Genomic DNA, 19,408 nt, shown 5'->3' with positions numbered 1-19,408 from the left:
GCATGTTGGATCTTGCAACATTTTTCTCTAATTACTTCCGAGTTGGCTCTGGATGTGTGCTCATAAGGCAAAATAGAACTTTTTTTTTTTTCAAGGAAGGTAAACAAAAAGCCCAAAAGAATGTGCATGCATAATTTCCCTTATTTCGTCTCTCGTCTGTCATTTTGTTGCAAATAAATGCATTGCTCTTTTTATTTTTAATGACTTATCCGATTCTAAAAACATACACAAACTGTAGCAATGCATTCTTATGTGCTAAAAATGAGCTGATGACAAATGAATCTCAAGAATTTTATTTCTTCTTATTTTGTCACAGACAACATAAAAAGAACAAACGTGATACAACTTTAAAAATAATCATAAGATTGGCATAATCAAATAAGGATAGTTCAAAAAAAATATGAAAAAATTAGAGTAAGCTAAATAAATTAACATTCGTGCCCATTCATTTTGATTCTCTATTTCTTCACACAAAGATGATCTAGAAGTTAGTGCAGGGCAAGAAGTAGTTGTTTCCCAACAAACGGAAAAGCGTTCCGGTGCTCAGGCTGTACTCAAACATATGGGGTCCACTGTAGATATAAGTAAAACCTGAAAAACACAATGGCTCATTTTATTTTCTTTATCGAGGTAAAAAAAAAATGTAATTCTACTCAAGAGGCTAGACTGACTCACCTTTGACCTGAAAAGCAGCTGTCACTTTTCCGGTTAAGCCAGAAAAGGTCTCATCAACATTTTTAGGGAATCCATCGTCCATTTTCTTACTGACTTCATCATAGCTTTTGGAAAAAAAAAAAAGAAAATTAAACAGATTTGAAAAAAGTCACTTCCTACTAATTGATGGATCATTAAAACAAACCTGTAGTAAGATCTGCCAACAAAGAATAATGTCTTTCTTGATTCCACGTCATAAAGAGCTGCGTCGATTTTTGTCACTCTTGAGGGCAGACCGAACTTTGTTATTGTCTTAGGATATCCTCGAACAAGATCATAACCCTGGAAAGCCCAAACTTGACGACCTGAAGCAAGAAAAGCCTTTTAGTGGATGCACGGCAGAGATGATAGAAAAAACTAATCCAAAATGAGCCTGACCTAAAAATAGGTCATCATATTTTACCTTTAAAAAGAAAAACATTCCCCGATTCTTGGCTTTCATAAGCAGCATCGATTCTATCGGGAGCATTGGGCCATAGGTTGGTGATGAAACTTTGTTCAGATGTCCTGCTCTGAGGAAACACTCGCCAAAAGAACCTGAAACCACACAAGAAATGAGCCACATTCCATATTTGTAATTTCATTTTTTTTTTTTTCAATTCCTCTGATACCTGTCTTTGAAGAAAAGCCTTTCTCCTCGTAGGGTGGCCACAGCATCCAGCACCAGGTTTGGATCGCAAGCATCAGGAGTTCTGGGGGGCTGAGGTTGATCTGGATTGGTATCAGGATCCGTATCAGGATTGGGACCTAGAGATGAAATAATGCCGTGTTGATGATTTTCATAAATATATTCGACTGCTTGACGTAGCTCGCTACGCATACCGTAAAGAGACTGGATGCCGTTGATATCATCTTGAGGTAGACGAAAGTTGGAAGGGTTTGTGTAGGAGTAGATGGGGTACATGAGGGCACCGGCGTCTTTAGAATGACCTAATCCCAATGCGTGACCAAACTCATGGGCTGCTACCAGGAAGAGAACGTATCCTGCACAACAGCCCAAAAAAATAAATCAGCCCTTAGTAGGTTTTCTTTTTTTTAGAACGAACGTGGACAATACAAATGGACGCTGAACTCACCAGAATTTGAGCGAAAGGTGAAGGTCTCATCATCATCAAAGTGAGCATCACCTCCAAGGCCAGGAGATGGAGCAAAGGCGTGGGCTAGAGTTCCGTCAGGGCCGTCAAAGGGGTAAACATCACCGTGTGCTGAAAATAACAATATTTACATCAGAGGTGACGCATTTCCTGATTAGAAGAAAAAAAAAAAAAAACGGGAAATAGCTTTAAGATCATTCCTGCACTAACTTGCCACCAGCTATTTTTGTTGGTTATGTAACACTGTGTAATTTGTGTTTTTGGATTCTTTCAAAACTCAAGTGTCACTCCAATATTCACGGGCCTTATAGTAGTCATCAAAACAACACAAACTATACTTACACAGGCGACCAAAGGAGATCATGATGTCCGCTGTGCCACTGTAGATTCTCGTGAATTTAAGAGGAGTAACTTTGGCCCAAACATCCAGCGCTCTTTCGATGGAGTCATCAACTTCTGACTGGGACATGTCGGGTGTGTAGTTTTCGATTCTGGGGATTGGCAAAAAATTATTATTATTATTATATTATATTATATTATATTATATTATATTATTGAAAATCATTTACCTGTATGTCAAACTCTCTGTCTGCCACTTCAGGTTGTTTCCAAAAGTAGAGAAACGTAAAACCTTTTCGTCAGGAACGCCGCAGCGGGGCTTCTTCATCATTTCTATGGTATCGGCATCCAACGTCCCTGTGATTTGTAAACCGAAGAATTTCTGCATGTCACTCAGCTTTTTGTTGATTTGACTGAAACCACGTCGGACTGTTGGGCCACTTTCGTCCTTTAGGTCATAGAATTTTTTCAGGTAGCTCTGTAAAAGAAGACAATTTATGATATCATAATATCATTTTATAGTATGTTAACTCAAATGGGAGAAATAGAATCAAAACATACCTCTGCAAAGCTTTCATCTTGCTCTGTCAAATGCAACACAGGTCCGCAGTAAACTGCAGCTGCTAGGCTTAGTAAAATATAAACGTGAAGAGAATTCATTTTTCCTCTATTTCACCTGTGTTTCTGTGCTCAATGCAGGTCTTATATAGTCTAAATGTCTCCAGGTTGAGAAACCTCCATTCTCCTTATATGGATGATGGGGAAGTTGGGGTATGGTTACTCACCAACTTCAAAGTTTTCCATAACAACTTTGTAATTGTGATGTGACAAATTATACCGTGGCAAATTAACATTAAAAACATTGTGGTATTCTATTGACTGTAACAATGAAATGAAATTAAAAAAGTATATAGATTCATACATAGAAACATTTATTTAACAGCTATATATATATAAATGTATATAGAAAAATATATAATATCAATATAAATATTCCTTATGCATGTTACATTACATGTTTAACATTTGATAAATACTAATTACTTTTTAAATGATATTATGAAACTTATAGCAGATACAAAAAAACAGTATTATAGTATTTTTGTATCCTGTACACATTATATGGATATAAGGGCATCTTCAAATGTATCAAAGTAATCAAATATTTCCCACTTAATAATAGAAGGATGTTATTCCTTGAACTAAAAGTTTCAATTGTAGGATAAACAGCTGTATGATTAAAAGACATCAATAACTGGAAATTGGCGTGAGAAAATACCATTATTGCAACATTCTTACTACAGACAATCAAAACATTTAGCCACTCCCTTGGTATTTCCACATTATAGTTTGCAATAGTATACTTCAGTCATTGCCGAATATGACCTCATCATTATGACAAACATGCATGCCCATGCTCTGGGACATTAATTTTTTTATGGCTTTTGTTCTCCTTAAATAAATTCCAGTATTGCATAAGCAGATTTACTGGAAATAACATTTAGTTGGGTTGGCATTAAATGTGAATGGAAGTCTGCATAAATTAAACGGAGCCACATTTTTATAGCATCATAACACCACTGTTGAAACTTGTTAAATCTTCAAAACATAACTTGGAGTTAAAAAAACTAGCTGAGAGTCAATTTACAGCATCTCGACTCACAAATATTAAATTCACTTGTAACTAGTGAAATAACTTGCATGCGTATACTTAAAATTGTCACTATCTCAGCAAACTGTGGGGAAAAAAACAGTGATGCATTCATGACCGTGTGTGAAATAGATATTGGCTAAAACACACTTCTATGCAATTCACAATTTGAAAGACCTAAAGAGGAAGGTGACGTAAATGCTGATGGATGACAGCAGCAACTAAGTAATGCTGATCACGTCATCGTCCTAAGAGGCTTGTAAATATTGTGCACGGTGAACACAGAAAAACTTGTTTTGGTTCTGTATTTTATAATGGTTGATTGAAATTAATATGAGCTTTAATGGCAAATAAAACCAGTTCAAATTCATCAAGATGAATCAGCTAAGAATCTACGCAAGATGACCACAAACCAACACTTCGGACACACAGGAAATGTATCAATTCTAGTTTCGTCAATTCCAAAAGGGAACTAGTGTGATTCAACAACTATAGTACGGATTTGAAATGAATAAACAAGCCATGAATGGGCACACAATCAAAATCAGGCTTTGCAAAAAAAAAAAAAAGCATATGAGTCAATAAGTCATCAATCATAATAAATTCAGAATGAAATGATCACAAATAATTGAAAGTAACAAATAAACAATAACAACCAAACAAAAAGGATTCTACAGCCAATAAGAAAATAAATACGAAGAGGATTAGGGCCAGTGAAGAAGAAAAAGGGGGGTGACAGGATTCTGACTTTTTTTCCTCAGAATTCTGACTTTAAAGTGACAATTCTCAAAGTGTTCACGTAAAGGGGGCCTTCGCCAATTTCATCGCCAAAGACATCTAAATCACTTCAAAAGCATATTATGAGTGGTATAAATTTGAGAAATTTGACTCTGGCGCCCTCATGTGGCGTATTACCGAAATACAAGTGGCGTTTGGATGTGTTTAAACCAGTGCAAGAAACACCAACGTACAACCCTCAGTTTCCACTTAATTTTTTAATAAATATAAAAGTGGAGTACAATTGTTTCTTGTAATTGATATTGGTTATGTTTAGGGTTAAGATAAGGGATTGGAATAAAAATTAATTAAACGCAGCCAATGGGAAAAAAAAGCCATGCTCGCGAAGAGTTCCAGGAGGTCGGACAAAAGTCAACCTGACCTCCTGGATTCTCACTTTAAAGTCAGAACTTTAAAGTGGGAATTCTCACTTTAAAGTCAGAATTCTGAGGGGAAAAAAAAGGTTGAATCCTGTCACCCCACCTTTTTTTTTCACTGGCCCTAATCCTATTCCGTAAATAACGGATCTCAAAACAATCTTTTTTTTTTTTTAACTTTTGAGTAGTAATGAAAAGCAGATGTGGCAAAGAGGAGGAGAAGGAGGTGGCTTAATTTTTGCAACAGCAAAGAAGGGAAGGAGAAAAAAAAAAAGAATCCAGGAAGTCCCAAGCACAATAAAAACGCTACGTTAGCACAAAAAAAAAAAAAAAAAAGGATGAGTGAATGAGTGGAATAGAAAGCATCCGTTTAACCTTTGAACCGTCTTCCTTTTAGTCCACAACGAGTCACAAGACCGATTCCCGGTGATTCTCCCGAATGCCAACGGTAAGCAAGGAGACACTTGAACATCCTAAAGAGAGGAACAAATCGGATTTGCACGTGTCTTGCATGGTTTGTGCGCTTTTTTTTCCCCTCTTCATTGCTAATTAACCTCATTAACCACCATGTTGCGCTCTTTTCACTTGCGCAATTTTTTCTGCATCCACTCTGCAAATATATTTGTAAATATCTTTGCACGCTGATCTTTTGCTTCATTTAGAAATTTCAGGTTCACAGCAATACAACTTTCTTAAAGTCATGAACACGGTCCACTTCAACCCGGGTTCGGATTCAGGTTTGAATGGGTGAGGTTTAAAAAAAAAAAAAAAAAAACATGCACAAAACACATGACTTCCTTTGGGGAAAGATTAACCTTAAATGTGCACATGCATGTTTATTTTTACTGCATGGTTTAATGTTTGAACTCTTTTTATGTTGCTTATTTTTCATGTTTATATGACTTTTAGAAGTGTGGCAAGAATGGATGATGCTAAAGTGGAGATTGACAACGGCCAGGATAATGCTGTGGAACCAGACACTATGTTCCAGTGAGTAAATTATACTTAATTATTTTAAAAAAAATTTAGGGGGGGGGAATAAGTCGCTGCCCCATAGAATAAAAAAAAAAAAAAACTCACTGAAATAATAATAAAATATCTTTCATCTTATTTTCCAGCAATATCCGGAAGAAAATTGCCCCCTTTGTTATGTCCTTTGGATTCCGGTTAGTATCTTAATTTCCAAAACAATATTGTTTTATCTTGAAAGATAATGTTTGATATTATCTCCACTCAGTGTTTTTGGGGTGGTACTGATCCTTGTTGACATTGTGTTGGTCATCGTGGACATTTCCCTGCCAGCCAGAAGTAGAGAAGTTGGAAATTCTCTGGAGACCGTCTCGCTTATCATCTCCTTCTTCTTCCTGGCCGATGTTCTCCTCAGGGTCTACGTGGAAGGGTAAACTATTTCCAGTGCTGTGATTGGTTGTTAAAGAGGAAGCAATGAAGGAGGAAGTTGGGCCGGAAATGAAATGGCCTGCAGGGAAAGGACTCCCAGGATGTTTTGTTTTTAAATGGACATATTTAATTGCGACATAATCGTGTTTGTTTTTCTTTAAAGATTCAAAGTTTACTTTGCTTCCAAGCTGAACATCATTGATGCCTGTGTTGTGGTGGTCACATTGGTGGTCACCATGAGCTACACCTTCACTGACCTGTCTGGAACCAGTCTCATTCCCAGGTACTCATTAGTACCAAAATTTTGTGATAGATCACACAATAGAATTAAATATGGGGGGGGGGGGGGGGAAGATAACTTTTGGGGGTATTTTGATTATATTAATCACTCTGATTTTTGTCCCTTCCTCCTCCACAGGGTGGTTTCCTTTTTGCGATTCTTGAGGATTATCATCCTGGTGAGGCTGTTCAGGCTGGCAGCTCAGAAGAAAGAACTGGAGAAGGTCACAAGGAGGATGGTAATAAAATAATATATCAAATTAAAAATCAAAAGTTAAATGAAAAGTTATTCAAATTAAAAGTCAAATCAAATTAAAGGGTGTCATCAACCTTTGTTCATTCTTTTTAGGTGTCTGAGAATAAACGGCGCTACCAGAAAGACGGCTTTGACTTGGATCTCACTTATGTCACGGGTAGAAATAGCAGAGCTTGATGGTAGCCCATTGAAGGTTTTTTTCCATTTTTGATTCCTTGTTGTCCAGATCGCGTCATCGCCATGTCTTTCCCGTCATCTGGGAAGCAGTCCTTCTACAGGAACCCAATCAAGGTATTTACAACTCTACAATTATTGCCATTTTATTTCCCAGAAAAGTAGAAGAATGAACAGAAACAATTTTGGACACTTGTTAAGCTATTTGAGTGTGGGAGCCTAAAATGATTGTTTGCTTCTAGGAGGTGGCTCGGTTCCTCGACACAAAACATGAAGACCATTACAAAGTTTACAACCTTTGCAGTAAGTTAACTTTTAACGATATAACAATAAATGGTTCTAATAATAAAGTCAATCCAACTTTTGTTTGTTTTTGGCAGGTGAGAAAGGTTACGACCCCAAGTTTTTCCATTACCGGGTAGAACGAGTGTTCATCGACGATCACAATGTCCCTTCTTTAGAGTGAGTTTCTCAAGTTTGACATCAAATTAAGCTTGTATCCCATGAAGGAATATTTAACTTATTTAGAAATTTTCAGCAGTAAAGAATTAGTGAAAATTATCATTATTATTTTTGTATTAATTTATTTATTTGTATTTATTTTATTTCTTTTTCATGTACAATAAACACGTGTTTCAGAGACATGCTGAAGTACACCGCTAGTGTGAGGGAGTGGATGTCAGCTGATCCCAAGAACGTCATCGCAATTCACTGCAAAGGAGGGAAAGGTTGGGATTTTTTTATTTTATTTTTCTTTACTGGCAACCATTTTTTTTATTTTTTTTAACTGGACTGTGTGCTGATTTTTGGTTATCATACCGGTAGGTCGTACTGGTACTCTGGTGTGCACGTGGCTTATTGACAGTGACCAGTTTGAAAGTGCACAGGTAAGACGGTCTTACAACAGGTAAGGCTTTTCCTCCAATGATAGCTTTTATGTTTTTCCAAAATAGGACAGTCTGGATTATTTTGGGGAGAGAAGGACGGACAAGAGTCGAAGCTCTAAATTTCAAGGAGTAGAGACTCCTTCTCAGGTTGGAAACTGCTCCTCTGTTTTTGCTCAAGAATTTCTACGTTGAATTCAATTTTTTTTCTACACATACTACAGAGCAGGTACGTTGGCTATTACGAGATCATGAAGACTAAATTCAACAGAGAGCTTCCTCCTCCTAAGAGTCTCAGGATTAAGAGCATCCGCATTCACTCCATAGCAGGTGCAACCTAAAACTGCACATAATTCATGGAGACCTTTTTGAGAGATAAAATAACGCGACTGTTCCCATCATCAGGTGTGGGCAGAGGTAACGGCAGCGATTTGAAGGTGAAGATAATAGTCCGAAAAGAGCTGGTTTTTCAGTGTGTGTGCGCCACACAGGAGAATTGCACAGTAAGTCAGAAGAGGGATGGATCACTTACTTTTTGGCTGAGAGATTTAATTGTGGCTGTTTGGTTTTGAGGTGTTTCCCGACGTGGGCGGAAATGCAGCAGTCATCAGTCTCCAGAATGGACCTGAGGTTCAAGGAGATGTCAAAGTCATGTTTGAGTCCAGCGCTGTGAGTGATTTTTTTTTTTCCATTTTTGGATTCGAACTAGAAATTGATCATCACAATAAAATGAATTGCTGTTTATTAGGTCTGATATTTTTAAAGCTCTTTCTTACCTCCTCAGGGTATTCCGAAGGGATATGAAGATGTTCCATTCTACTTTTGGTTCAATACTTCCTTCATATCAGATAACAAGTACAAACATCCCATGAACATTTATGTTTTGTTTTTTTGTAAAAGTGTCTTACTGGTTGGTGTCTGATGTCTCCACAGGTTGTTTCTACCCAGAGAAGAATTGGATAATCCTCACAAACCTAAAATGTGGGATTTGTACAAGGAGGACTTTGGCATCACCATGTCCTTTTCGGACATCTAGTACTGTTATTGTAATAAAAAAATGCTCTTTAACAAGCTGGGTGGTGTTTTTTTCTTCAAACAAAAAATTTGCACAAAAAAAAATGTATTCAAATATCTACATATTTTATTCACAATTTATACAGAATCAAAAAGCTACATCATGCAAACGTACCTTGTGCGTGTCAATTTGAGTCCAGCACTATTTTTTATACATTACAATTGTCAACATATTTGAATTGGATTACATTAAAGTGCAGACAGTAGACAACTTCAAGGATTGATTGTGACCTGCATCTCAAGTAAACGGAAGACATTCTTAGCTGGGAAAAAAAAAAGAAAGCATGGGAAGACAGGCAACAAAATGTTCCTCACTTCACCTGCTTTTTACCTAACACAGACTTTTCCTTACTTTGACACCATTAATGAAATCACAATGCTGCAGCAGGTCGGACCTGCCGCTTTTCAAAAAGCACAAAATGCCAGTTTTGCACGTCTCCTCGCACGGCTCGGAAACGTGCCCCTTATGTCGGAAATACCAGAATTTCTGGAAGAGGCGGTCGTCCCCGAAGAGGCCCCGCACGAGCCCGTCCAAGTCGGAGGGGAAAAGGCTAGACAGCCCGTAGGCCTCCGTGGCGCGGTATAGCAGAGTCCACTTGGGGTTCTCTTGGGGCTCTCCCAATTTGTAGTTCACCTCAGTCAAGTTGAGGATGTAGGTCTCGTGGTCCAAAACCAGCCTGGAGCTGCTTTGGTAGTTTCCATCGACGTAGTAGACACGATAACCTAGAAAGATGATCAATCGATGAGTTCCACATGGACGTAGAATGGAAGCTGTGACGTGCTTACCTGGGTTTAAATTAATGTAGGTGGTCACACTGGGGGAAATGAACGCAACGCTCAGTGGACGAGTCAAGGTCTCCTCGTCGTAAAACATCTGGAACTCATCGAAGTGTGTGTGTCCAAAAAACTGACCCGTGATGGTACTTTCATATCTGGAAAAAAATAAATACTTTGCATACATGATGCCCTCGGAAATCACAATTCGATTGCTCAAAATTGTTTTTAAATTGAATATACCTGTTGATAATATGATAGTAGTTCCAACTCCAGCTGCCCAAACACAAACTAGGTGGAATATGACCAATGATATGAACCTGTCCACAGACAGACAATTACAGTCATAACGCAACAACTTTGACCTCATTAAAAAGCACTTTCACAATCTTTTCTAATTTCCAGCTCACCTTCTCCCCCTTGTCTTCGCTGGCCTGAAGAACGTGAACCAGCCACTGGAGCTGGTTGGCAGGGTCGGTGGAGTTCACCATGAGCCAGAAGTTCTCCCGAGCGCAGAAGTTCATATTGAGGGACACCAGCCTCAGACCCGGCTGGATCTCTGTTGTGTAAAATCCTCCGTATCTGCAATCACGTGACATTTTGTCATAGTAGAACTGAAAATGGATTTAAGGGGAAGCTAAGTTGACCCAACTAACATCATCAGAGAGGCTACTATGACAATCCCATGTTCTGTAATACGAGAACAGAAAATGGATTTAGGGGAAGCTAAGTTGACCCAACTAACATCATCAGAGAGGCTACTATGACAATCTCATTTTCAAATGTTGCCCACCTGAGCGATTTCAAAGCCTGCTTCGGCAACCATTTTGACCACTCGTCAGCCATGGTGTCATATAACCAGGCGGCGGATCTGTTGCCGTGAACGAAAGGAGGTGGGAAGCTGTTCACCGGTGTGCTCTCGTGATTTCCAATCGCTGGGTAGACCGTCACATTAGGCCCGAGGTGTCTAAGAGAAAGAGAACCAGTATGTTAAAACTGGTCCAACTGCAATGCCCCAATAGTTTTCTTACTTCTGGATGAGCCTGGTGATGACAGTAAGTGCAGACAGTTGCTGTTTCCTAGTCTGAGACCAGACATTGTGCGCCGGGATATCTCCCGTCCAGTAGACCCAGTCCCAGGGTCCGGACCTGGCGATATTTTCCAGGAGGTTTCCCACCGTCCTGAGCGGCAGGTCACACTTGCTGTAGGTTCCCCAATAGCCCGCTTCCCTGCGACGCCACTTGGGGGCGTCGGAGTCATTACGGCAACATAGAGGCTCCTTGCAGTCGGCGGCACTACCAGTCACGTACTCCTGTCATTGAATATAGGCAAAAACTATCAAATGCTCCAACCACCGCCAGAAAAAAAAAAAAAAATGGCTTACTCTGTCCCAGTGGATGTCGGTGAGAAACAGAACCTTGCTCTTCGGCGAGCCGGGTTTCGGCGGGACAGGTGGTTTTACGGGAGGCTTGGGGTCCTTGGGCAAGGAAACGTTCCACGAGGCGTAGATGTCAAACTTGCCGCAAGGGGGGCCAACCAGCAGGCCGCACGCCTCTGACGGCCACAGCAGGGACTCCTGCAAGGCCCGGATGACGTCGTCCCGGAAAAGCTCGGTTATGTCACGACACACCTGCTCATCGGCCAGGTGGAGGCGGACGCAGGCCTCGCCCACGGCGCGGGCCACTCGCTCTTCGTTTAGGTCGCTCTGGAAAACATGACAAAGACGTTGTATTTCAAAACATACCAAAACTACAAAGGCATCATGAAATCACAAATGACAAACAAAAAATAAAAAAAACTATTGCTTCATGTTGTCCTTTGAACATTCTTTACAGATATAAGGGGCAAAAGTCAAAGGTCAGCAGGAAAATAATCTATACTCAGTAATATCAATAAAAAGTAGTTGCAACAGTTTCTTCCCAAAAAGTCTTTGTTATTCTGCAGTGTGAATTCTCACCAGGAGCGCCACATCCAGGATGGTGAAGAGGACTTGACATGCTCGGCAGGAGATGCTGGTCCAGTTGAATTTGAACATTGGCAGATTCAAACGCTCCATTACAAGATATGGCTGACCCGAGATCAGTGTCGGGTGACAGGAGACCTCCAAAGGCAACACGAGCAGCAACGCGCAGGTCAGCAACCCGAAGCGCAGCTGCGGCAAGGGGAACTGTGTCATTGTTCTCGTGGAAGCCTTTCTACTTCCTGCCGTGGACCAAACACAAACACGGAGAGTGACTTTCAGAGGGGGAAGTTTAAATGTGATCACTTATGCGGATAGTGGTCCAAAGCAGTTTCATGCAGAGGGAATAAACCTTTAAGAGCTACCTTGAAGCTGATGCAGACGAGATCTTCGTCGTAGTCTTCAACTTTGAAAAAGAAGCGTTTCAAAAAGAAAGTTGTTGTTCCTCCTCAGCTGGTAGCAGCGACTCAGCCGAGAACTGCCGACCGACTCTCTAAAGGAAGTTAGTCAGCTGATTGGTCATGTGACTTACACGCAACTCATGATGTCGCGTTTCATCAAGGTGCAGCGCTTTAAACGTTTCCGATTTATGTCTTTTCTAAAGCAAATCCTACTTAACACCTTTCGCTTTTAATCCTCGTGTTCCTGATCATATTTATTCATCCACAGTAATGTATCGCGTTCTACATGTTTAAGCAATGTACGCCCTCTAGCGATTATAATCGCCATTACACCCTTTATTGTCAACGTGTGACTATTTTGACTATTTGACACGGGATTTGTCTAAATACAAAAAATATTTTGACTTTTAAAAATGGCAATACACATTTTTGGGGTATCTGTATCAGTGCTGATTGCCAGAAAGAATACGTATAATGTATAATGTATTGTATTGTATTGTATTGTATTGTATTGTATTGTATTGTATTGTATTGTATTGTATTGTATTGTATTGTATTAAAAACAATGTGATGCTGCTTAACCCTATTTGGCCTCTGGGCTTTGGCAACATCTTGTGGCAATTTGGGGAGTTACAGAACAAAGTTTTGAATGGGCAGGATTTCATTTCACTGGAAACTATAGTTCCGCCCAGTACAATTGTTTCTTCCCTTTTTTTTTTTGTTTGGGAGGGGGCTGATTGCATGATGATGACCTTTCCTGTCCGCCCCCCCTGGGTAGTGACAGATAGCTGTCGGTGGGGACTGGGGGAAGGCTATCTGAGAAATAATCTGGCCACGCGTTAAGCTTCTTTATCCCCGTCGTGCCAAGCCGACTGCTGCGCCTCCGGTTCACGGACAAATCACAACACGAGCGGGAGAAAGAGGCAATCAAATCTCATGGTGAGAGTTGAACAAATTGTTTCCATCTTCAGAGGTGGTCGCAAAGGAAGCCTTGAGTGGAGAGTCAGAAGCAGAAAAACTCGCTGCTGAGGCAGACCATAAAGTCCACACAGGGAACTGAACCAAGAGGGAAACTGGCAAAGTTGTTTTGGGCATGGAACATAAGAAACTTTGGATATTCTTGATAACTATTTACGTCTTGACAGGTGAGCTTTTTCTTCTCATTTTTTGCCTTAGAATAATAGCTATTCCACCTTTAGGATGCAAAATATGTATTTCCAAAATAACTGTGTATGGATCATCATTTGTGATATTTGGGTCCCCTTTAACTGTCTACATGTTCCTAATATTGTGCATGGTGCGTGGACTCGTCAGTGCGGATGTTGGTTGATGCTCAGTATCAGTTTAATACGCAAATTGGGGAACTCTGGAGAGAAACAAGCATCCTATAATCAAGAATTTGCATTTTCTTCCTATTTATATTATTCTCCTGGTTCCCTATCACTGGCAAGATTGATGAATGTTATTACATTATTTGTCATAATAATTTGAACACCAATGTGTTGAAACGATATATATGTTTGAGAGACACTGTTCCACTGCATTTAAAAGAACACTGATGATAACCTGGCGTCAGACATGTGGCGGCATCCCCCAAAAAGTAGGGTAGCGGAGTTTGGACTTGGTTATGTAATGACAATATACGGATGTGTTGAGCTGCTGTGACATCTGCTCTGATTTGTTTTTTGTTTTTTTTTACTCAGTCGGTGATAAAGCTCTCTCCATGCCAGCTGATCTGTAATTTGCTGGTGCGTTTTACATGTGTAAGTGCACGTCTGTCTGTGTGTGTGTGTGTGTGTGTGTGTGTGCCATGTGTTGAAGGACAGGGATTAAAGCTGCTCACGGAGGGTGAGAGAGACAACAAGATAGCAACCAAATCCCAGACGACAATCTTCACCTTCTAGGTGCACACTCATCCTCATTCCCGTCCACTTTTTTGTTTTGCAATTGCTTGTGGAGACTGACAAGTGCACTCAAATTTCGACATAATCCACTGTTGGATCACCCAGACTAAAATAATCCAGTCCAGCCCCTTCTTGTCCTTTTCCTAACCCCCTCTATGTAGCTTTGCTAGCCCATTTTTATGATTGACGAGTGAGCCAATTTCCTGCTTGTCCTCTCCGACGTCCTCCACTGACATTTTGTAATCATTGCGACGCCTCATTTCTTGACTCTCTGCGTTCATGTCCCCAAACAGCAGTAAGAGTCATGCTAATCCTGTGAGCTGGCCTCGCTGAACACGAGCCAAGTACACACTCCACACCGCCGCACAGATTACATGCAAACATGCACACGGGCACTCGCAAACAATGCCAGATTAAATATGTTGTGATTTCAAAAAAAACAAAAAAAACAAGTAACCTGCTTTTCAATCAGTTAAAATGAGAGCATATAAGGGATGTAATTTAGCAGAGTGGAGGTCACAAGTGCGTTTTCATTTTTTTGCAATATATGATACTCGCAATCTGTTGCTTTTAGAGATAACCCGAGTAGGAAATCACATACTATGGCGGTCAATGTCACAAATTAACCGTAGGATTTAGTTTGATGTGTGTGTCTGTTTGTGTTTATGTGTCATTTTGCGTTTGATAGTATTCATTGTGCGTTCGGTAGTAAATTCCACACAATCACAGTGTGTTGATCCACAATCAATCACAGATTGGATGGTGCAGAGATTAAAGAGTTAATCTGTCCTCATTTTGTTTTCTCTTTCATTCTTTTCCTTTTTTAATGCTAGTATTTAAAAAACTACTAAATCTCTTTCAAAATACTGATTGAGTAACCAACCATCACATACATATATATATATATATATATATATATATATATATAGATTTTTTTTTTTTCCAGATGCAATTTTTCAATTTAATCTTATGTGAGTCAACATTTTTCCTCTCACTTTTTCAAAACTTTTCCACTGTGCATTCATGAAGTATCTTTTATGTTTCAAGATATTATCAACAACTGGCCTTGAAGTAGAGCTGTGCAATTTGGATTTTCCCAAGTGTAAAGTGACCCCTCCCTTGTTTTATACAGGAACAATGCATGTCTGTCTCAAATTACATATACATAGTCACAGATTGAGTACAATGTGAAAATTGAGTTTGTGGTTAAAGGTTAAATGAAAGGTTTGGTGCTTTTTTTTTTTTTTATGCAACAGCTTGTGTGAATGTGTATCTAGATATACTGGAGTCATTTAATAGGGGTCGTTTCATGCGTGTTGCACTTGTAAAACAACATTGCCATTGTTGTGTTAAATTCCCATGCTGCTGCTGTTTTTAGGTCATTGTGGCTCATGAGGTCATTTCCCATCCTCTCAAACTATGAAAGAATGAATGGACGTAGTTGGAGAGCAGGAAGGTCAAAATGAGTGACGTGGGCTCTGTGTGTGTGTGTGTGTGTGTGTGTGTGTGTGTGTGTGTGTGTGTGTGTGTGTGTGTGTGTGTGTGTGTGTGTGTGTGTGTGTGTGTGTGTGTGTGTGTGTGTGTGAGAGAGGACCAACAACATTCTTTGTGTGTATGTGGGTAGTCACTAATGTATAGGGAGCCATTGTCCCCAATTTTTTGCTTTGTCATTCAATATTCCTCCATAAACCCACCCACAGATGATTTAGTAAACACAATGGAGTCTCATGAGAAAGTATATTTCAATAAATGCATAAATCCATATCACACAGATGCATTTTAATATTCCAAAAATCTAATCTACCCCTATCGATAATCTGCAAATTATTGGCGGGACAAAGCACGCATGGCTGAGGTTTAACTGGGAATGATACAATATTTGCATGGCAATGTGAGAAGAACACATGCACGTGTTTAATGGATTAGACCAATGTAATATAATATATGCAATGTAACACTGCTGTAATATTCTATTGTGATTTCACAAAAGGGCGGAGTTTACAGTGTGTCTGCAGTTTCTGCCTGGGGTGTTTCTTATTGGCTTGCCCGTGTCAGAAATGAGAGCAAAACACTCATGTCGGCTACACGTCAATAAGCCTCCATTAATATGATGGAAATATGAAACTAGCATGCTGACCTATAGCTAATATGAATTTGTGACTGTTATTTTAAAGTACAGATTGTCTCTTTGATCATATTTGGGACCTCTGGTACTTTTATGATTGGATGAAAACAAGAGATATTACCATATGTGTTTGTTGTGTGTATGCATGAGAATGGGGGCGGCCATTGTTTGGAACATTTTTGTTCACTATGATGAACCAATCAACAGTAAGCCCCACTCACTCTTGGTGTGTGTCTGGCCATGCAACCATGTGAGATGGAGTGGGGGGAGGCAATTGAGTGGATTTGTTCGAGAAGATTAGTCAAGTAGTGGGGACAGTACTTTACAAATCGTGCTTATTTATACTTTACTGTAATCCATGTAACCTCTGACCTAAGGTCCCTTCCCTTTGACATAAGGTGCGCTGGTCACGGAAATCCTTTTTACACATTCGTATTGTCTGGTTGTGTACGTGCTTGAAATGTACATGCTTGAAATTCTTGTGTTTTAGGAGTGAATGGGCAAAGTGTAGAAATGGATGATGGGAAGTCGGGCTACCTGGGTTCCAAAGTGGATCTCCGATGTCGCTTCATCAACAGCTCGCCGCCTGTCAAAATCTCACAGGTATTTGTTGAATTGGTAGTAATGTCATTTTTAATTCCTATTGAATTAAATTTTTACATCGTATCAGGTGACATGGCAGAAACTGGTAAACGGTACCAAGCAGAACATGGCCATCGCCAACCCATCACTCGGGGTATCCGTGGCCCCGCCCTACAAGGATCGCGTCACCTTCAAGAACGCCGCGGTGAGGCGTCGAACTCCCAACCTAGAAGACACCACCATCACCTTCTCCTCATTGCGTATGTCTGACGAAGCCACCTACATTTGTGAATACACCACCTTCCCAGCGGGCAACAGGGAGAACAAGGTCAACCTGACTGTATATGGTAAGAACTACCTCGAAAGTTATCAATTAATACTTCCATGTAAATGCCGATGTTTTTGATCATATTATTGTTTAGTTCGTCCGACCACCCAGATGAGTCTGTCCACGCCCACGCTGGTGGCTCGTGCATCCAACCTTAAGACACCAGTGGCGACGTGCGTCTCTGCCAATGGAAAACCACCTGGTGTCATCAAGTGTGTGTTCATTTGATCAATCTCTCAATTTTTTAAAGATGGAATTTGATCATAGTTAGCACTAGCTAAGCTAGCTAACACTGATACGCTTCTCCTGTTGGCAGGTGGGAGACGAGGGTTCCGGGTGAGGTGACCACCCGCGAGTACAGAAACTCAGACGGCACCTTCACAATTCAAAGCGACTACATTCTGGTGCCCAGTAGAGAAACACACAAGGAGACGCTCACTTGTGTCACCTCCTACAACGACGAAGTATTCACAGATAGCGTCACCCTCGATATTCAGTGTAAGTAAAATTGATATTTTATGGCTTCATTTTGTTCCTCCAGTCATTTCTTGTCGTACATATTGATCGTCCCTCATTGTATGCGCTCCAGATGAACCCGATGTCCTGGTGGACGGCTACGACGGAAACTGGTACCTGAACAGAGAGAACGTTCAACTGAGCTGCCAAGCTGACGCCAACCCGGCCGTCTCCCTCTACCAGTGGAAGCTGTGAGAAAGAAGATTGAAACACATCCCAGGAAATCTTTCACGTATTAATTCCCGTCTGCGTTTCCTTCAGGATAAACGGCTCCATGCCGAGCAGCGCTGAGATCAGAGACAACGTCCTAATATTTAAAGGACCGGTTACGTACGATTTGCAGGGTACTTACGTGTGCGATGCCACTAACAGCATCGGGACCCGATCGGGTTTCGTGGAGGTCAGCGTTATAGGTAGGAGACCATGAGATCTCGAGATCTAGAGTCCATCTTGATACATGTGGTTTCTTTTCAGACAAGCCGCTACCGCAGATAGCAACGGGTGATGTCATCAGCGTGGTGGCCTTATTGTTAGCGGCGGGCGTGCTGATGGGAATCACCATTACAGTGTTGGTCCTCAAGATCAGAAGTAGAAAGGACGATACCTCGTACGTACTGTCCATACTTTTTGGGATTGACCGATCTGAAATGTCCAATAAAGACAATTTAAGTAAGTTTCCTGTCTTTCCTTCTGCTCAGAGACGATTCTCCATCGAGGAAACTGTCCCAGCCGATACGCAAAAGACCAGCAGAAGATATTCAGGTACACTTATTGGTCACAACATGAGATCATTCACTGCCAACCCAGTTCATATCTTCGCTCCTAACCCTTTCCACAGCATTCGGGGCGTTTCTACGAGGAACTTCCTAACACAGCGGACTACGTGAGCTACAGACTAGCATGCAATAAGGAGGACTACCCAGAACCCTACTCCCCCCCCATTAACCCCCCGCTGTCCTTCCTGCCCCAACATCCCTACCACTCTCCACAAGCCACCACCACCACTACGAGCAGCAGCAGCACCAGCTCGTCCAAGAACACATTTTCTCCACCTTCGCACTCCTCCGCTATCTTTAAGTACCCCTCAGTGCCGGGCCTGTCCCCCCCTCCCCCGGGGGTGGGGGCGTATACGTTCCCCAAAGAGCAGTACGTCTGAACCGACGGGGCGCTGCGGTGATCTCAAACAGAACGACACAAACTTTTTCCTTGAGGAGGATGGAAAACTCAACTTGGACTACATGGCAGGTTGTTCTCGCAGCGTCTGCTACACTTGGGGGAAGCGATGCAGCTTTTTGGACTTTTTATTTGGCAACACATTTGCTTCCCTTGTGACCCATATTTTATTACATTATCTGTTTTTTAAGGGAATATTCTCTCAGACAAATTATTTATTTTATACCTGTCCATGACGGAATATTTTAATGTGGCTAACCAGTTTACCATCCTCTTCTTTTTTGTAAGAAAAGAAAAAAAACATGGAAATAAAGTCAAATAAATATGTTTGATAATTTACGTTTAATAATCACTGTCTCTATCCTGCACTGTAAACACTGATCCCAGCATACCTCACCTTTATTTCCTGATTTATTGTGTTTGTATTTTGACATTTTTATTGACAGAGATTTCTCTCTCTCTCTTTTTTTGACATTTATAGAAAAATATGTGTTTATGTGTTTTAGTATTCATTGACACTGGTTGTTGGATGAATTTTGAGTATTTCAATAAAAAATGAGCAAGAGGCTTATATCAGTGGTGTTAGTAATTTCTCACAAACCATAAATGTGCTACTCTTTATACTAGT

At 40.5% G+C, this 19,408-nt stretch overlaps 4 protein-coding genes across 9 annotated transcripts; 2 read left to right on the top strand and 2 right to left on the bottom strand.

Annotated features, from left to right (window-relative positions):
- Window positions 1-290: 290 nt before the first annotated feature.
- LOC147043279 (collagenase 3-like) lies at window positions 291-3,002 on the bottom strand. 2 transcript variants are annotated; one of them, XM_085935906.1, is made up of 10 exons: window positions 2,709-3,002; window positions 2,378-2,625; window positions 2,151-2,299; window positions 1,791-1,919; window positions 1,537-1,698; window positions 1,326-1,461; window positions 1,118-1,251; window positions 860-1,019; window positions 676-779; window positions 291-591 (listed from the first exon to the last, which is right to left on the bottom strand). In XM_085935906.1, the coding sequence occupies exons 1-10, from the start codon at window positions 2,805-2,807 to the stop codon at window positions 482-484; spliced, it is 1,431 nt and encodes a 476-aa protein (XP_085792032.1). In that variant the 5' UTR covers window positions 2,808-3,002; the 3' UTR covers window positions 291-481. The 2 variants fall into 2 exon arrangements, with proteins under 2 accessions (XP_085792032.1, XP_085792031.1); XM_085935905.1 differs by having other exon boundaries at window positions 1,326-1,698.
- Window positions 3,003-5,112: 2,110 nt separating this feature from the next.
- tpte (transmembrane phosphatase with tensin homology) lies at window positions 5,113-9,014 on the top strand. 4 transcript variants are annotated; one of them, XM_085936296.1, is made up of 19 exons: window positions 5,113-5,400; window positions 5,615-5,699; window positions 5,862-5,942; window positions 6,071-6,118; window positions 6,190-6,351; window positions 6,514-6,633; window positions 6,769-6,868; window positions 6,979-7,042; window positions 7,112-7,176; window positions 7,302-7,362; window positions 7,440-7,521; window positions 7,699-7,787; window positions 7,885-7,946; window positions 8,013-8,093; window positions 8,168-8,273; window positions 8,349-8,446; window positions 8,517-8,612; window positions 8,728-8,798; window positions 8,877-9,014. In XM_085936296.1, the coding sequence occupies exons 2-19, from the start codon at window positions 5,653-5,655 to the stop codon at window positions 8,977-8,979; spliced, it is 1,536 nt and encodes a 511-aa protein (XP_085792422.1). In that variant the 5' UTR covers window positions 5,113-5,400; window positions 5,615-5,652; the 3' UTR covers window positions 8,980-9,014. The 4 variants fall into 4 exon arrangements, with proteins under 4 accessions (XP_085792422.1, XP_085792423.1, XP_085792425.1 ...); XM_085936297.1 differs by having other exon boundaries at window positions 5,113-5,466; XM_085936299.1 differs by lacking the exon at window positions 5,615-5,699 and having other exon boundaries at window positions 5,119-5,466.
- A 48-nt stretch (window positions 9,015-9,062) lies between these two features.
- On the bottom strand, window positions 9,063-12,366 carry smpd1 (sphingomyelin phosphodiesterase 1). Its single transcript, XM_085936295.1, has 9 exons — window positions 12,117-12,366; window positions 11,749-11,993; window positions 11,176-11,496; window positions 10,823-11,103; window positions 10,585-10,758; window positions 10,202-10,373; window positions 10,035-10,111; window positions 9,804-9,949; window positions 9,063-9,740 (listed from the first exon to the last, which is right to left on the bottom strand). Exons 2-9 carry the CDS (start codon window positions 11,965-11,967, stop codon window positions 9,349-9,351), a joined length of 1,782 nt encoding a protein of 593 aa, XP_085792421.1. The 5' UTR covers window positions 11,968-11,993; window positions 12,117-12,366; the 3' UTR covers window positions 9,063-9,348.
- Window positions 12,367-13,050: 684 nt separating this feature from the next.
- On the top strand, window positions 13,051-19,329 carry nectin1a (nectin cell adhesion molecule 1a). 2 transcript variants are annotated; one of them, XM_085936393.1, is made up of 10 exons: window positions 13,051-13,297; window positions 16,672-16,784; window positions 16,852-17,110; window positions 17,186-17,303; window positions 17,408-17,589; window positions 17,681-17,798; window positions 17,869-18,020; window positions 18,082-18,214; window positions 18,306-18,369; window positions 18,446-19,329. In XM_085936393.1, exons 1-10 carry the CDS (start codon window positions 13,246-13,248, stop codon window positions 18,761-18,763), a joined length of 1,509 nt encoding a protein of 502 aa, XP_085792519.1. In that variant the 5' UTR covers window positions 13,051-13,245; the 3' UTR covers window positions 18,764-19,329. The 2 variants fall into 2 exon arrangements, with proteins under 2 accessions (XP_085792519.1, XP_085792520.1); XM_085936394.1 differs by lacking the exon at window positions 13,051-13,297 and adding an exon at window positions 13,945-14,056.
- Window positions 19,330-19,408: the final 79 nt, after the last annotated feature.

The sequence above is a fragment of the Syngnathus leptorhynchus genome, chromosome 17 (genome assembly GCF_054491065.1).
Source record: "Syngnathus leptorhynchus isolate UIUO chromosome 17, UIUO_Slep, whole genome shotgun sequence".
NCBI classification, from domain to species: Eukaryota; Metazoa; Chordata; class Actinopteri; order Syngnathiformes; family Syngnathidae; genus Syngnathus; species Syngnathus leptorhynchus.
The sequence above is the reverse complement of the archived record's forward strand: the minus strand, read 5'-3'. Positions and strand labels throughout refer to the sequence as shown.

Coding starts and splice junctions, on each gene's coding strand:
- LOC147043279 (XM_085935905.1), bottom strand. CDS start 2,807: ATGAATTCTCTTCACGTTTATATTTTACTAAGCCTAGCAGCTGCAGTT. Junction 1,699..1,790: donor CACCTTTCGCTCAAATTCTG/GTGAGTTCAGCG, acceptor GCTGTTGTGCAG/GATACGTTCTCTTCCTGGTA. Junction 592..675: donor AGCTGCTTTTCAGGTCAAAG/GTGAGTCAGTCT, acceptor TGTGTTTTTCAG/GTTTTACTTATATCTACAGT.
- tpte (XM_085936296.1), top strand. CDS start 5,653: ATGAACACGGTCCACTTCAACCCGGGTTCGGATTCAGGTTTGAATGG. Junction 6,634..6,768: donor GGAACCAGTCTCATTCCCAG/GTACTCATTAGT, acceptor CCTCCTCCACAG/GGTGGTTTCCTTTTTGCGAT. Junction 7,043..7,111: donor GGATCTCACTTATGTCACGG/GTAGAAATAGCA, acceptor CTTGTTGTCCAG/ATCGCGTCATCGCCATGTCT.
- smpd1 (XM_085936295.1), bottom strand. CDS start 11,967: ATGACACAGTTCCCCTTGCCGCAGCTGCGCTTCGGGTTGCTGACCTGC. Junction 10,374..10,584: donor CAGGCTTTGAAATCGCTCAG/GTGGGCAACATT, acceptor ACGTGATTGCAG/ATACGGAGGATTTTACACAA. Junction 10,112..10,201: donor GCGAAGACAAGGGGGAGAAG/GTGAGCTGGAAA, acceptor GTCTGTGGACAG/GTTCATATCATTGGTCATAT.
- nectin1a (XM_085936393.1), top strand. CDS start 13,246: ATGGAACATAAGAAACTTTGGATATTCTTGATAACTATTTACGTCTTG. Junction 13,298..16,671: donor AACTATTTACGTCTTGACAG/GTGAGCTTTTTC, acceptor CTTGTGTTTTAG/GAGTGAATGGGCAAAGTGTA. Junction 18,021..18,081: donor CGTGGAGGTCAGCGTTATAG/GTAGGAGACCAT, acceptor GTTTCTTTTCAG/ACAAGCCGCTACCGCAGATA.